General features: G+C 61.1%; 1 protein-coding gene across 2 annotated transcripts; it reads left to right on the top strand.

Annotated features, from left to right (window-relative positions):
• The first annotated feature begins 65 nt into the window (after positions 1 to 65).
• On the top strand, positions 66 to 13777 carry PCSK7 (proprotein convertase subtilisin/kexin type 7). 2 transcript variants are annotated; one of them, XM_027739269.2, is made up of 16 exons: positions 66 to 102; positions 952 to 1431; positions 1832 to 1966; positions 2361 to 2526; positions 3492 to 3582; positions 4118 to 4172; positions 5253 to 5391; positions 5972 to 6072; positions 8153 to 8320; positions 9380 to 9487; positions 10402 to 10504; positions 11288 to 11444; positions 11556 to 11650; positions 11771 to 11864; positions 12129 to 12246; positions 12401 to 13777. In XM_027739269.2, exons 2-16 carry the CDS (start codon positions 964 to 966, stop codon positions 12803 to 12805), a joined length of 2403 nt encoding a protein of 800 aa, XP_027595070.1. In that variant the 5' UTR covers positions 66 to 102; positions 952 to 963; the 3' UTR covers positions 12806 to 13777. The 2 variants fall into 2 exon arrangements, with proteins under 2 accessions (XP_027595070.1, XP_039244493.1); XM_039388559.1 differs by lacking the exon at positions 66 to 102 and having other exon boundaries at positions 495 to 1431.
• Positions 13778 to 14038: the final 261 nt, after the last annotated feature.

Raw genomic sequence — 14038 nt, forward strand, 5'->3', positions numbered from 1 at the left:
GACCCGCGGCCCCGCCGCGCCGCCCCTTCCTGCCCGCGCCCCGGCGGATGTGACGCCGCTGTCAGCGGCTCCGGGGGTTCCGGCGGCGGCGGCTCATGCCCGGTGAGAGCCCGGGGGCACCGCGGGGCACGGCGGGGCCGAGGGACGGGGGGTCCCGGCGCGGCTCCCCGCGGGGGGATGGAGGGTGGGAGCGGCGGGGATGCGCTGCCCCTGCGTGACCTCCGCCGTGTCCCCGCCGGAGCTGCGGGGCGCGCAGGTGCCGCTCCTGCGGGGTCACGGAAAGCCCTTCCTCTAGGGAGGGAGAGCTGGACATCGGTGTCCAGCACGGGGCGAGTTGTACCAGAGGCTCGGGGCAGGACCGAGGGCCAGGGGGTGCCGAGCTCCGGACGCTTCCATGGGTGCGGGATCTCCGGAGGTGTTTCCCCCTCCGTGCGCTGCCGTGGTTCGTGGAACGGGGGTTCGGCCAGGGCTCGGCGGTGATTTCCCCCCGTGCCGGGTGAAAGCAGGTTCCTCCGGCCGCGGAGCAGGTTCGTCCTCCCCCGCGGAGTTCGGCGGTGCCCCCGCAGAAGAGGAACCGGCTCTGGGCTGCCCACGGAGCGTGGCATTGCCCGTGGTGGTTGTTCCTGGGGATCTGCGCTTCGGGAGTTTCGTGGCAGTTTCCTGCGGTGCCACGGCGAGAGGAGGAAGTGTCTCCTTCTGCCAGCCCGGGGCTGCACCCCCGGCGGGCAGGGCAGGGTTGGGATCGATCCCTGCCCAGCCTGGGTGCGCCTCCTGTGCTGCACCGCTGGGAAGGAGCCGCCTCGGCTGGAGTTCCCCTGGACGGGGTTGATGGCAAGCCCAGGTGTGCTGGTGTTGCCTTCCAGGAGCGTGGGGCTCTGCGGGACCTTCAGGTGCGGCCTCCCCATTCCTCGTCCAAGGACACTCTCACCAGTCTCGTTTGTGCCGTTCCAGCCCGCCTGTCTGATGCCGCATTGGAGGCAGGGAGTGCCGCTATGGAGCGCAGGGATGGAGGCCACGCTCTGCATCCACACGTGCCTTTGGCTGAGCGCCGCCTGGATCCCCCTCGCCTCGCCAGCCGGAGCAGCCTGCGGCGGGCAGTGCTCTCCGGACACTGAGGGCCACCACGGCAAGCTGACGTGGGCCGTCAGCCTGGATGCGCCCGAGGAGGAGCTGGAGCAGCGGGCAGAGGAGCTGGCCCGGACTGCGGGGCTGGTGAACATGGGCCGTGTCGGGGAGCTCAAGGGCCATTACCTCCTCGCCTACCAGCCCGACGGCCGCACGGGGAGTGAGCCTGAGGCAATAAGGAGGTCGGTGGACACTTTGTTTGCACAGCACGACAGCGTGCGGTGGCACTCGGAACAGAAGCTTCTGAAGCGCTCCAAGCGCAGCCTGCACTTTAACGATCCCAAATACCCCCAGCAGTGGCATCTGGTGAGTGGTTTTCCGGCTCCTGCTGTGCTCGCAGGCTCAGGCTGTTTGTGTGGCCACGAGTGAGCTGTCACACGGGAGGCAAAACAGCCTCTTTCTGTTCTCTGGCGAGGAGGGAGCACAGTGAGAGCTCACCTTGCCTGTTGTGTGCTCGCCCTGATAGCAGGAGGAGGCAGCTGCCGTGGCTGGTTGTGCACTCATGGCACTGGGGCGGGCAGAGAGGTTTGGCCGGAGCACACTGTGCACTCCTCTTCGTGGCTTGAGCGAGTGTTCCTCACTGTCCACCTCAAACAATCTCCCCGGGTGTCCCGTGACTCCTTCCCATGATGGCCCTGGCCCCACACATAACCAGTGCACCCCTCACCACTGACCCTGTCCCCTCACTGTCCTTTCTGGCGCTTAGAACAACCGCAAGAGCCCCGGGAAGGACATCAACGTCACGGGCGTGTGGGAGCGGAACGTGACGGGGCGCGGCGTGACGGTGGTGGTGGTGGACGACGGTGTGGAGCACACCATCAAGGACATACAGCCAAACTACGTGAGTCCTGCTCCGAGCTGGGAGGCCAAAGGGCAGGCTGGAGGCTGGGCAGTGTGACATGAGCATGTGAGACCCTGGGCTCAGCCAGGGCGGGAATTGCCAGCGGCAGACCTTTCCTGGGAGATTTTGCACCCAGGTTTCAGGGTTACCTGCCTTTGTGCTACGCTGCAGCTGGTCTCCCTCTGCCCTGCAGCAGTGGCTGAAGCTGCCTCGGTTGGTCCCTTCCCCACGGCAGCAGATAGCAGTGTTGAGCTGCAGCCCCGTGTAGAAGCAGCCTGGAAGTTCTGGTGACTCCCAGGCTGTGTTTCAGCCCTTGTAGCGTGCTCTTAACTCCTGCTTTTCCCAAACTGAGGAGAGAGAGAGCCCCGAGTCGTGACCGTGGGTCTGTTTTCAGAGCCCAGAAGGCAGCTATGACTTGAATTCCAATGACCCCGACCCTATGCCTCACCCCGACGAGGAGAACGGGAACCACCACGGCACCCGCTGCGCCGGGGAGATCGCGGCTGTGCCAAACAACAGCTTCTGCACGGTGGGAGTTGCCTACGGGAGCCGCATCGCAGGTACCTGCAGGCTGCGGCACCCCGAGGTGCCCGGCACGTCTCACCTCCAGCTCCGTGGGGCTGGACACGGCTCCGTGGGCTGGGACAGCTCTGAGTCAGCGGTGCCTTGCTCAGGCTGGTTGGGGCTGTCGCAGGGAGGGCCCGGTGCCTGCCTGAGCTCCTCTCCAGAGGATACGGCTCCCGGCAGAGCAGGATAGGTGTGGGTGTGGCAGCTTTTCCAGTGTTCTGGAGTGCTCCCGGCCTGCCCATCTGCAGAGCTTTTGGCAGAGCAGCCGTACCATGCAGGCTGGGCCAGGCAGTCATGCCACAACGTGCCTGCTGCGGTGCGGGCTGCAGGCTGTGTCTGGAGGCCCCGGGGAAGCCAATCTTGGCCAGCCCCCCACCTCCCCCAGCCCCTGGTCTCGACTCTGCCTCGTGGGGATGGATGGGGTGAAGGGCCAGTGCTGCATCTCCTCTGCAGGGCCAGGGAATGTGTGTGTGCCCTTGGCTGTCTCCAAACTCCTGTGCTCCTTTGTAGAGAAAGGGGAGGTCTGTGTGCCAGGCAGGGTGTGTCCCTGGCAGGGCAGGGACAGTGATGCTGGGATGTGGTTCTGTCCATACCTGGTCACACCATCATCCCTGAGGGGACAGCGGGGTGCTGGGGGTCAGGGCTCTCCCAGGGGCACTGTAGGGAACTCTGCACCCCTGCCCTGGGCTCCCTCCCTCCCTGAGCACTCACCCTGATGGTGGCACAGCAGGGTCCCAGAGTTCCAGCCGGCAGAGGCTCCCAGCTGGCAGAAGCAGAGATGAGCTCATCACATAACCCCAGCACAGGGAGCAGGGAGGGTTTACCCAGCGCTGCTTCAGGCCTCAGCCCTCCAAAGCTGGACCAGCCTTGCAGGGGCAGCCTTGAGCCAGGAGTTTGTTTGCAGTTCATACAGCTCACTGACCCACATGGGTCACGTTCCTTGTCCTTTGTCCCGCAGGCATCCGAGTGCTGGATGGGCCCCTCACGGACAGCATGGAGGCCATCGCCTTCAACAAGCACTATCAGATCAACGACATCTACAGCTGCAGGTGAGCCCCAAGGACACCCTGAGCTGGCACCCAGCAGACCCATGTGGGCCCTGATCTGCCTGGGGACAGGGTCACAGCTCATGGCTGAGTGTTCACACCAGCTCCCATCCTCCCGTGGCTCCAGAGAGCACCAAAATCCTCTTCCTGGAGAGCTGCCCTGGGCTCTGCACAGCGGCTGCAGTTGTGAGATCTCCTTCTGTGTGCTGCTGCAGCATGTCCCCTGGGCTGTCTGAGCTGGAGGGGACACTGTGCCCCCCACTGTGGTCAGGCAGCCCCGGCTGAGCCGTGTGACGGGGACTGGAATGTGTTGTTAAATAGAAATCAAACATTTTGTCCACTGGAATCTGACCCAGGGGCACAGTGCAAACACGACAGCGATCTCGCAGCAGCGAGGGGCCATCCTGATGGCTGGGAAAGGACAGTGCTCCCCGATCCCAGTCGTGCTGCTGGAGCAGCTGCTGGCTGCCCGTAGCTCGCTGTAGTGGCAGGAGGAGTGACTCCTGGGGCTGTCACTTCACAGTGTCTCTCTTTCCAGCTGGGGTCCCGATGACGATGGGAAAACCGTGGATGGCCCCCATCAACTGGGAAAGGTAAAAAGCAGCCCCAGCAGCACAGGTGGCCCTGGGAGGGCCCTCCAGGGCTTGTGGTTTCTTGCTTGCCTGGACAGGCGTGCAGGGACGTTGCTGTGACACTGTGCACGTCTGTTTGTGTCCATGGCTGCCAGCAGAGGTGTCACCTGTCTCTGTGTGGTCGGGAGAGGTGACGCAGTGGCGTTCAGGCAGTGTGGGATGAGCTTTCTAAGGAGAGGCTGGTCCCAGCAGGAAAATGCTCTTTCGCAACCTGTGGTATTATTCTGACAACTTTTGCAACCCACAGGATGCTCTCTGCTCAGGACACTGAGCATTCCCAGTGCTGAGGGTGGTTCTCGAGGCAGGGAGCATGCCTTTGGATGCTGGGAACAGGAAAGGGGAATGGGATTGCAGTGGGAGGAAGAGTCAGAGCTGAGGCTGCTCCTTCCCAGGCGATTGAGGCTCTCTCACAGCTGCTGTGCTGCAAAATGTGGCTGGTCTACCTGTGCCACAGTGAGGGGTCACTGAGGGGGTCCCAAAACCAGCACTGGGGTGTGGTTCTGCTCCATTGCTCTTCTGCTGTGCTTTTCCAACCACAATTCAGCAGTTTACTGCGCTGTTTGGAGCAGCCCTGACAACTGAGCTGCCCATTCACCATAACAAATGGTTTCCAGTTCTGCAAGTTAATGTATTCTCTTCCTGCATGCAGAGACAGCTGGAACAAGCTCTGGGACACAGAGCATGGGCAGAGCTCTGTGTGCCACAGCAGAGCTGGGAGGGCAGAATGTACCTTCATCTGCCAGAGGGAGGGAGAGCAGGGGGGTTCAATTCCAGTGGGATTGGGTTCCTGCTGGTCCATCAGATATGTCCTTTCCCTGGGTGGGAAGGATGTCTGGGTGAGGCATCAGGCTGGAAGTGCAATTCCAGGTGGGGCTGGCAGTGCTGTGTTTCTCAGCAGTGTCTGTGGGGCTGGGCCCTCTCAGAAGGGCCTCTGATCCCCCTGGCTCAGAGCCACACGTGGCTGCTGGCAGGAACCACTGGGATCAGCAGGGGAGGGCACGGGAAGAGCCCCCCTGGCCTGAGCACGGTTCCCTGTCCCAGGCTGCCCTGCAGCACGGGGTCATTGCCGGCCGCCGCGGCTTCGGGAGCATCTTCGTGGTGGCCAGTGGGAACGGTGGCCAGCACAGTGACAACTGCAACTACGATGGATACGCCAACTCCATCTACACTGTCACCATAGGTGAGTGCCTGCGTCTTCTGGCTCCTTCCTTCCCAGCGTGCAACAGCGAGATCATCCCAAAAACACACAGCCTGCCCGGCTGGGAGATGGCTGGGTAGTGGGAATCTGTGGGAAAGGGTCTGGGAGTGAGCATGGCAGTGTGTAGGGCTTCAGCCCTCAAGCCTGCAGTTTGCTTTTGACCCACAGAGAAAGAGGAGGCCAGGGGAATTCCTGCCTGTGTCCAGGCCTCCCTCCTGGGGCTGTGACATACTGCCTTGTTCAGGGAATGACCTGACATGCAGCATTCCCATCACTCGTGCTAGAGGAGAAACGTGTAATCCAGGTTCTCGAGGGCAGAAGCTGCAGTAGGGGTAGATCTGTGTGACACTGAGCACAGTGAAAGGTTATTTATTGTTGCTGCCTTTCCTGTAGATCTTCCAGGCGGGAAAAAATACAGGCTTGGTTCTAATTTCCCTGCCCAGCTCCCAGCCCCTGGAAGAGCACAGCTGGCAGGAGAGGCTCTCAGGGCATTGTCACCTTGAATTTCAGCAGTTGAAGCAAAACAGGTTTCATGCAATCCATGCCTTTCCCGTTTTCCCAGGAGCAGTGGATGAGACGGGCTCCATGCCGTTCTATGCCGAGGAATGTGCCTCCATGCTGGCCGTGACCTTCAGTGGTGGGGACAAGATGATGAGGAGCATTGTGAGTACCCACACAAGGCAGCTGTGTCCTCCTGCACACACCTGGAACAGCCAGGACGACGCTCTGTCCCTCCCGATCGCCACACGATTCCTCCGTGAGCCAGGGAGCAGAGGTGCCTTTTGTCCGGGTCCTGCATAGAGAGTGCTCTCAGAGGGAGGTTCCTGTTTCTCAGCTCTGTGGGAGCTGCCCCACACCTGCCCAGCCACCCTCCCTGGCTCCTGCTCCAAAGGGCTGTGGGAGCAGGGAGTGCAGGGAGCAGCGTCGGGCTCTTTAAGCCGCTTGACCACAGCTCCTGCTCTGCTCTGGCACGTGGGCCTCTCCCTGCTGAATTTTTCAGAATATTTTTATCAGCTTTTCCTTCTTTTGCCAAAAAATGACTTCTTGTCAACAAAATGTCCTTTTTGCCTGAGCCAAGCAGTCAGGGCTGTTTTCCCCACCACAGGCCTGACCCAGCCCTTCCCTCCCTTGACGCTGGTGCCTGTGGGGGGCTGTCAGGCTGCCCCCACCCCATAGTGTGACCCCTTCCTGTCCTGTGGTGCCAGCAGGATCTACAGAGCCCACCCACCTTGGGGCAGCTGGGGAGAAATGTTGCTGGCTCCCAGGCCTGATGTTTGGGGTTGTGTTGTCCCTGGCTTGGAGGATCTCCTGTCAGGACAGGTATTTCCCAAAAGTACTTCCCTGGCAAAGCTGATGAGGCAGCCAAGTGGAGATCAGCACCTCAGTGTGTGCTTGGGGGTCTCAGGGGGTCTGCTGGTGTGCTCTTGGGAGTAGGGACTTGCTGCTGTGGCTCTGTGCTTGCCACAGAGGAGGTGAATCCAGGCTTGTCAAACAGGCTTCCCTGCGTGCTGGGTAAACCAGGGGAACAGGGAGAGTCTGGGATCCTCAGCCACCTGGTTGGGACTCACCAAGCTCCTCCTGCAGCCCAGAGCCAGGGCAGGGATCCATGCCCAGCCAGAGCACAGCACGAGCTGCCACAGGGAAAGTAAAACCCAGAATTGAGATGATTTTTCCTTTCAGAAATAGCTTAAGTTGTCCCAGACTGGTTTGGAAAGTACTGACATTAGGAAAAAAGGGAACAGCAACCCAGTGAGGGCTCTGCTGCATTCCATCAGGAGTTCCAGGCTTGTGGGCTGATGACTGGCTTTCCCAAGCCTGGTGTGAGTGCTTTGAAGGTCTCAAATGCACGTTTAGTTCGAATACTGGCCTTGTGGGACACTAACACAGGAGCTGGCATTCCATGGGGGAGCCAGGACAAGATCCACACGTGGCTTAGGAACGGCATGTGCCACAGAGACATCCAGTACCGTGATCCTGTGCCATGCACAAACCCAAACACCCCCTTTTTCAGGAGTGCAGTCAGCTTTGAACAGCCTGGAACTCGCTGCAGTGGTGTCAGAGTTAACATCTCTGCAGCCATCTGCTCCCTTTTTTTTTCTTTTACCAGACCATAAACTTTGTGTGGTTTCCTTAATGGGAAGAATTTAATACAGCTTCTGGCACTCTCTGTGCTTCCCACTGAAAGTTTGTGCTCTTGGGGTGTTCTGTGTGGGACACACAGAGTCCCAGCACGAGCTGGAGCCTTTCACCCTCCAGGTTTTGGGCTTTATCCCCACAGGGAGCACTTGGAGGTGGATGCAGTTGGTTTGCAGTGAGGTGGCATAATTTGGGAACCTCCCAATGCCTCTTTTTAGGCTCCGTGTGCTCTGCACTCCATGTGGCCCCTCTGCAGCCTGGTTGTGTTGGAGTGACAATGCAGTCAACAGTGAGCATAAGGAAGGTCCCAAACTGTGTCTGCCAGGAGTTTCCCACAAAGATGCTTAGTTAGACCCAATTCCTCTCTCTCTCCAAAGGGAACTGTCCCCATTCATTGCTTCCCAGCTGGCATCACTGCCCCTGCAGTGAGGGGCTCCCAGGACCTTTGCTGGCTGGCTGTGAGCAGGGACAGCTGTGACACAGGCTGAGCAGGGGCGAGGACACAGCTCAGGGCCGGGGCCGTGTGCTCCAGTACTCCAGTACCTGTCCCAGCCACCCCAGCAGGGCAAAGTGGCCTGATAGAGGCACCTCTCCTCTTCCTCTGCAGGTGACAACGGACTGGGATTTGCAGAAGGGCACGGGCTGCACGGAGGGTCACACGGGCACGTCGGCGGCTGCCCCGCTGGCAGCCGGGATGATCGCGCTGATGCTGCAGGTGCGGCCCTGCCTCACCTGGCGGGACGTGCAGCACATCATCGTCTTCACTGCCACCAAGGTGAGGAGCCCTCCCTCCCCACCCCTTCCCTCCCTCCTCTGCCCCTCAGGGATGCTGCAGGAAGGCCAAGGCCCTGCTGTATCCGTGTTTACGTCTGCGGCCCCTCCATAAATCTCTCTCTCGTCTGGCTCCCAGTGAGGGGATTGTGTTTTCCCCTCACCCCTCGTTCCTTCCAGGAATGTGGCTGAGGCATTTTCCTCTGTCATGATAATAAATGGGGTATTTGCTGCAGGAATGCCTCCATCTGCCAGCGTAGGGGTCTTCCAGGGGCTCAGTAGGTTCCAGGAGCTCAGGCCCTGGGATCAGGTGTGTGTGATGGGCTGGCCTAGCCCCAGGGCTGTTATGTCTGCAATGTCATCCCATGGTCCATGCAGTGGGAAAGCAAGGAGCTCTGGCCTTTCCTGGGCTTTCCTGGCTCTCCAGAGAGCCGGGCTCCTGGAAACAGCCACAACAGGGAGCTGGGCAGCAAACCCAGCCCTTCCTTTGGCCTCAGCTCCCGCACAGCTTTGCTGCCCAGAGCAGGAGTGGGAACTGGCTGGAGCTGCCCAGTTTGGTTTAGGGATGGGGCTTCTTCCACACCCCACTGGGGAGCAGGAGTCCGTGTCCAGCTGATGCTGGGCTCACCTTGGCATGGGGCAGTGTTTTCCATAACTCCAAGCCAGTGTTGCCGGAGCACTACAGCCCACTAAGTGATGGGACTCAGATCTGTCCTGCCCCAGCTCCTATTGATTTAAAGGGCTCAGTTCCTTCTCTCCAAGGCTTCTGCCATCCCACAGGCTGTGGCTTGGGCAGCAGGGAGCAGCTGGGATGTTTCAGAGCAGAGGCATTTGTGCCCTTTCGTGCTGCTCTATTTCCTTTCTGAGGTGCTGGGAAGCCAGTTTGTCCTGGGATTTGTTTCAAACAAAGGACAACCTGTTTCTTTCTAATAAGGCCATGTGGGTTTGCTTCCCTGCCACTGTGGGATGTGTCTGAGCCTCTTTCCCTTCAGGCCTGGTTCCCTTTGGGTTTCAGGGCTGACAGTCCCCCAAGGTAACCAGAGCACCCCGTGTTTCTTTGCAGTACGAGGACCGTCACGCTAAGTGGGACACGAACCAGGCAGGCTTCAGCCACAGCCATCAGCATGGCTTTGGCCTGCTGAACGCCTGGAGGCTGGTCAACGCTGCCAAGGTAATTCCCTCCTTCCCAGACCTGCCCTCTGGGCAGGTAGAGCAGCCCAGCCCAGTGGCTGGGACACATCCTGTCCTGGCAACGCCGTGGGGTGACACTGCTGCCGTTCAGGGCCAGTGCTTTGGCCACCATCCTGCTGGCCCTGGCTCTGAGGCTGCTTTTGGTATGAAGTCATGAGGCTTTTGGCAGTGCCTGAGAGCTGCCCCGGGCTGCTGCTCTCCAGCACTATATATAGCCATGGTGAGAGCTGTGCTGCCGGGAGCCCACAGCTCTGATTCACAGTGGGGGGACTTTTGTCAGCAGCCCCAGCATCTTCCTCCCTCCCTCCACAGTGGCTGCAGGGAGGGTGTCCTGCCCTGAGAAGCAGGGTGTTCTCAGCTGGCAGCTCCAGGGAGTGCTGTGGTCGGAGCAGCAGCGGCATCCCCGTCTCTTCCTCCTCCGCTCGCACGGAGACCCGGGCACGTCCCTTTGGCACTTGGTCCCAGCTCGTGTGTGGAGTGCTGAGCAGCTGTGCTGGGTCACTGCCACTGCCAGCCGTGCCCCCAGTGCCACAAGGACTTCCACGCTGCTCCCCCTTCCTGCCCCACTGTGTCCAGAGCTGGAATGGGATGGCCTCGAGTAACCACTCAAAGCCACTCGGGTGATGGTGGGGACAGACCCAGAGCTGGGGAGTCCCAAGTCTTACTCACCCCCCTCCAGCTCTCCTGGGTGTGTGGGCACTGCTTCCATCCCCAGAGTGCTCACACCACCCAGTGTGTACTGCCCAGGTCTGTGTGCCCCAAAACAGCATTGGGAGAGGCCCCTTGGCCTGGGCCCACATCCAGGAGCAGCTTGTGAGAGCCCCAGGAGACTGAGGGATGGATGTGCAGGGAGGGTGCAATTCATGCTGAATCCTCTCCCCTTCCCCCTGGCAGATCTGGGAGTCTGTCCCATACCTCGCCTCGTACGTGAGCCCTGTGCTGAAGGAGGGCAGGAGCATCCCCCTGCTCCCACGGGAGCTGGAGGTCGCCTGGAATGGTAAGAGCAGGTGTGCCATGGAGAGCACGTGCTGCACACACCCAGGCCAGGATCCAGCGGGGCAGGAGCAGCCCTGGGCTGTGTGAGGCCACGAAGGGGTTAAGTGCTGGGCTGCCTGGGCTTTTTCTTCTCTTTCCGCTGCCCTTCCCCAGGGGATCTGCCTGTTGCTGCCGTCCCCTCCCCATAACCCCATCCCATGGACTGATGTGTTTGGGGAGCCAGACAGGGCTGGGCAGCAGCCAGACCCGCTCCACTGCCTTTGACCATTTTAGGTAATGCTCCAGCTCCCGACTTGGCCAGCCCTGTCCACATCAACAAGGCTCTGCTCAGGGTGCTACCAGTGGGAAGGAGAGATCAGCCCAAGCCCTTCCCGGCCCCCCTGCAGCTCCTGGCTCTGCTGGGCACAGCTCCTTGCCCTGAGGCTGAGCACATTCCCCCTCCATGCCTCACTGGAGATGCTGGTCCTGGGAGCCTGGCCCTGCACCTCTCACTGTCCCAGCTGTATTGCTGGCAGAGGTGCACCCAGGGAGCACCCACCTGCCAGGAGCAGGCCCTGCCACAGCCACAGCTCACTCTGGAGCATGCCATGCTCCCTGGGCTGTGGTTGGCAGCTCTGGGGCTGTGAGGATCCGTGGGACTGGGGGTGGTTTGAAATGGGATCAGGGAGCCTGGACACCTAGTCTCTCCTCCCAATCCCACACAGGTCCTGTTAAATGAGGCTGGCTGGGAGTGGGGACTCCATGTTGGCCACCAGCCTCAGCAAACCCTGTCACCCTCTCCCAGTCACCACCGCCGACCTGGAGCTGTCTGGCATGAGGACCCTGGAGCATGTGGCAGTCACTGTCACCATAACCCACCCCCGCCGTGGCAACCTGGAGATCAGGCTCTTCTGCCCCAGTGGGATGATGTCCCTGATCGGGACCACCCGGAGCATGGACTCGTAAGCACCGAGGGGTCAGGCTGGGGAGGGCAGGACCCCAGGGCCTGTGCCAGCCTCGTGGCTCAGGCTCCATGACCCTCTCATGGGTCGTTTCCCCTCACCCCTTGGCAGGGACCCCAATGGCTTCTCTGACTGGACCTTCTCCACGGTGCGGTGCTGGGGCGAGGGGGCGCAGGGCACGTACAGGCTGCTCGTCAGGGACATCGGTGAGTCCTGCCTGCCAGGGGACACTCCCGGGGTGGTGGCAGCTCTGGGCCATGTCCCAGGCAGCTGCCAGCTCATCACTTGGGAGAGTTCCCCGCTGGACCAACCTGCTTCTTCCCCAGGAGATGAGAGCCTGAGGCCTGGCACCTTAAAGCAGTGGCAGCTGACCCTGTACGGCTCCTCCTGGTCCCCGGCAGAGATGAAGGAACGGCACAGGTAGGGCACCACAGTCCTGACTTGGTGGGGAGCCAGGAGCAGGAGGCTGAGGGGTGTTGCCCATACCTGTGAGCAGGTGCTGCTCGGTGGAGCCGTGTTGCTGCAAGGTGCATGGCAGGGGCCCTCACACCTCACAGGGCAGCCGTGGGCTGCAAACACAGCACTGTTTGCTGAAAGAGGCACTGCAGACCCTTAGTGGGCATTTGGGACCCTCCCTGGAGCCCCTCTGCCTGCAGGACCTGCACAGGGTGCTTCTGTCCCCAGGCTGCTGGAGGAAGCCATGAGTGGGCAGTACCTGAGCAGCAACTTCTCCCTGCCCTGTCCCCCGGGGCTGGACATCCCCAAGGAGCAGCACTACACCATCACAGCCAACACCCTCAAGGTGAGCCTGCCTGTGAGCCAGGGGGTCCCTGTATCCCCCAGGATGGGCTGGAGGAGCAGGACCCTGCCTGGGACACTGTGACCCCTCTGCTGGGCAGTGGGCAGGGCTCGGGGGGGTCGAGGGTGGCGTTTCTCAAGGGGTTTCCCCTCCGTAGACCCTCCTGCTCTTGGGATGCTTCGCCGTGTTCTGGACTTTCTACTACATGCTGGAGGTTTGCCTGACGAGGAACGACGTAGGGCTGGACCTGGCCTGCTCCAGCTCCCCCAGCTGCAGGTGGTACCAGCAGGGCGGGAAGCACCGAGCCCTGGAGAGCGGCCTGGAGATGGAGTCGGTGCCGCTGTACCGGGAGAAGGACGTGGAGGAGGCCGAGATGGAGTGTGAGCACCCAGAGCCTGCCCGGGATGGGGAGGAGGGGTCCTGGACCCCCACCCACCCCGAACTTCCCAGCAATGGCAGAGCTGTGAGCTTCCACGAGGCAGCTCCCACCGGAGCAGGATACCTGGGCCGGGAGGCACCGGCTGAGCTCCTCCTGGAGGACAGGGAGCACCGGCCGTGCTGACTGGGGCTGGGCTGGGGCTGGGCTGGGCTGGGGCCCTCCCCTGTGGTACGACCCTCCTGGGCACAGGCAGCACAGACTCATTCCTGAGCCAGCGTGGACCATTGCCACTGTGTTCTGTGGAAGGTGGTGTTGGAAGTGGCTCAGAAACAAGGGAAAAAGAGTGCTGGTACTGGAAGGGAAGCTCCCCTTCCCTCGCTCTGGAAAACAAAGCAAGCCTTAAACCCCTTCCTGAGGGAGCCTGTCCTGCAGGGCACTCAGAGGTCCCTGCTGTGTGTGGACCCTGTGCCATTCCTGCTGGGAGCGTGGCAGCTGTGGCAGAGCTCCACACCAACCCCCTTCACACCACTGCTCCCAAGCCTGGCAGTGCAGGCAAGACATGTCCCTTTGTCCCTGATTTCTGCAGAGAGCCTGGAAAACCCGGCAGGGCCCCTGGAAGGTGCCTCTCCAGGCAGGGACCCCACAGCACTGGCAGTTTCCTGCCCACTGGGCTGGCAGTGGCCTCTACCCACCAGTTATCCCAGTTTAGAAGCAGGGAGCTACTTTACTCATCTCCAACCAGCGCTTCTCCCTGTCCCCTGTGCTCTGATCCTGCTGGTTCCTCCTCTCCCCTGGGCATGGAGCAGCTGTGGGGCTGGGGAAGCAGGAACAGGCCTGTTTGGGCGGCAGGATGAGGCTGTTCCTGCAACGGTGGGCACAGGAGTCCCTCTGGCAGCAGAGCTCACTGGGGCCACTGTCCCAGATCTCCCTCCCCATCCAGGAGGGACAAAGCTGGGAGCAATGCTTGGTTTGGGCCAGGGAGGGGAGGATGAGTTGCTCTGGCAGTGGCTCGTCTGAGCAGGGTTGGCTTGTTCACATGTCTTTGGGTTTGGTGGTTTATTTTTTTAAGGCTGGGGTTTGTTTTTTAATCAGCAAAGCCCTTTTGTGTAGCTTTCCAAATAAAGCCTGAAAAACCCTCCTCTCCCCCATCCGTCACTCCTCTGCTCTCCCAGAGCTTCCTCACTGTGGAAAAATGCGTCACCCATCCCCTCCCAGCACCGGGGCCTGGGGGGACCCAGTGTTGGGGTGTGGGTCTGTGGGGGCCGTGAGCCCTCCGTGCCCTGCTCCCAGGAGCCGGGATAACGGGAGCTGCTCCAGGCAGGGGGATGCAAGGGCTGGGCCAGAGTGTTGGAAGGAGTGAGGAGAAAGGTGGGTGTTGAGCTTCAGGGGGGAGAGGGCAGAGTCTTCCAAGCCGGG

This window comes from Pipra filicauda, unplaced genomic scaffold, assembly GCF_003945595.2.
Source record: "Pipra filicauda isolate LSUMZ 115617 unplaced genomic scaffold, ASM394559v2 scaffold666_size289731_pilon, whole genome shotgun sequence".
Lineage (NCBI taxonomy): Eukaryota > Metazoa > Chordata > Aves > Passeriformes > Pipridae > Pipra > Pipra filicauda.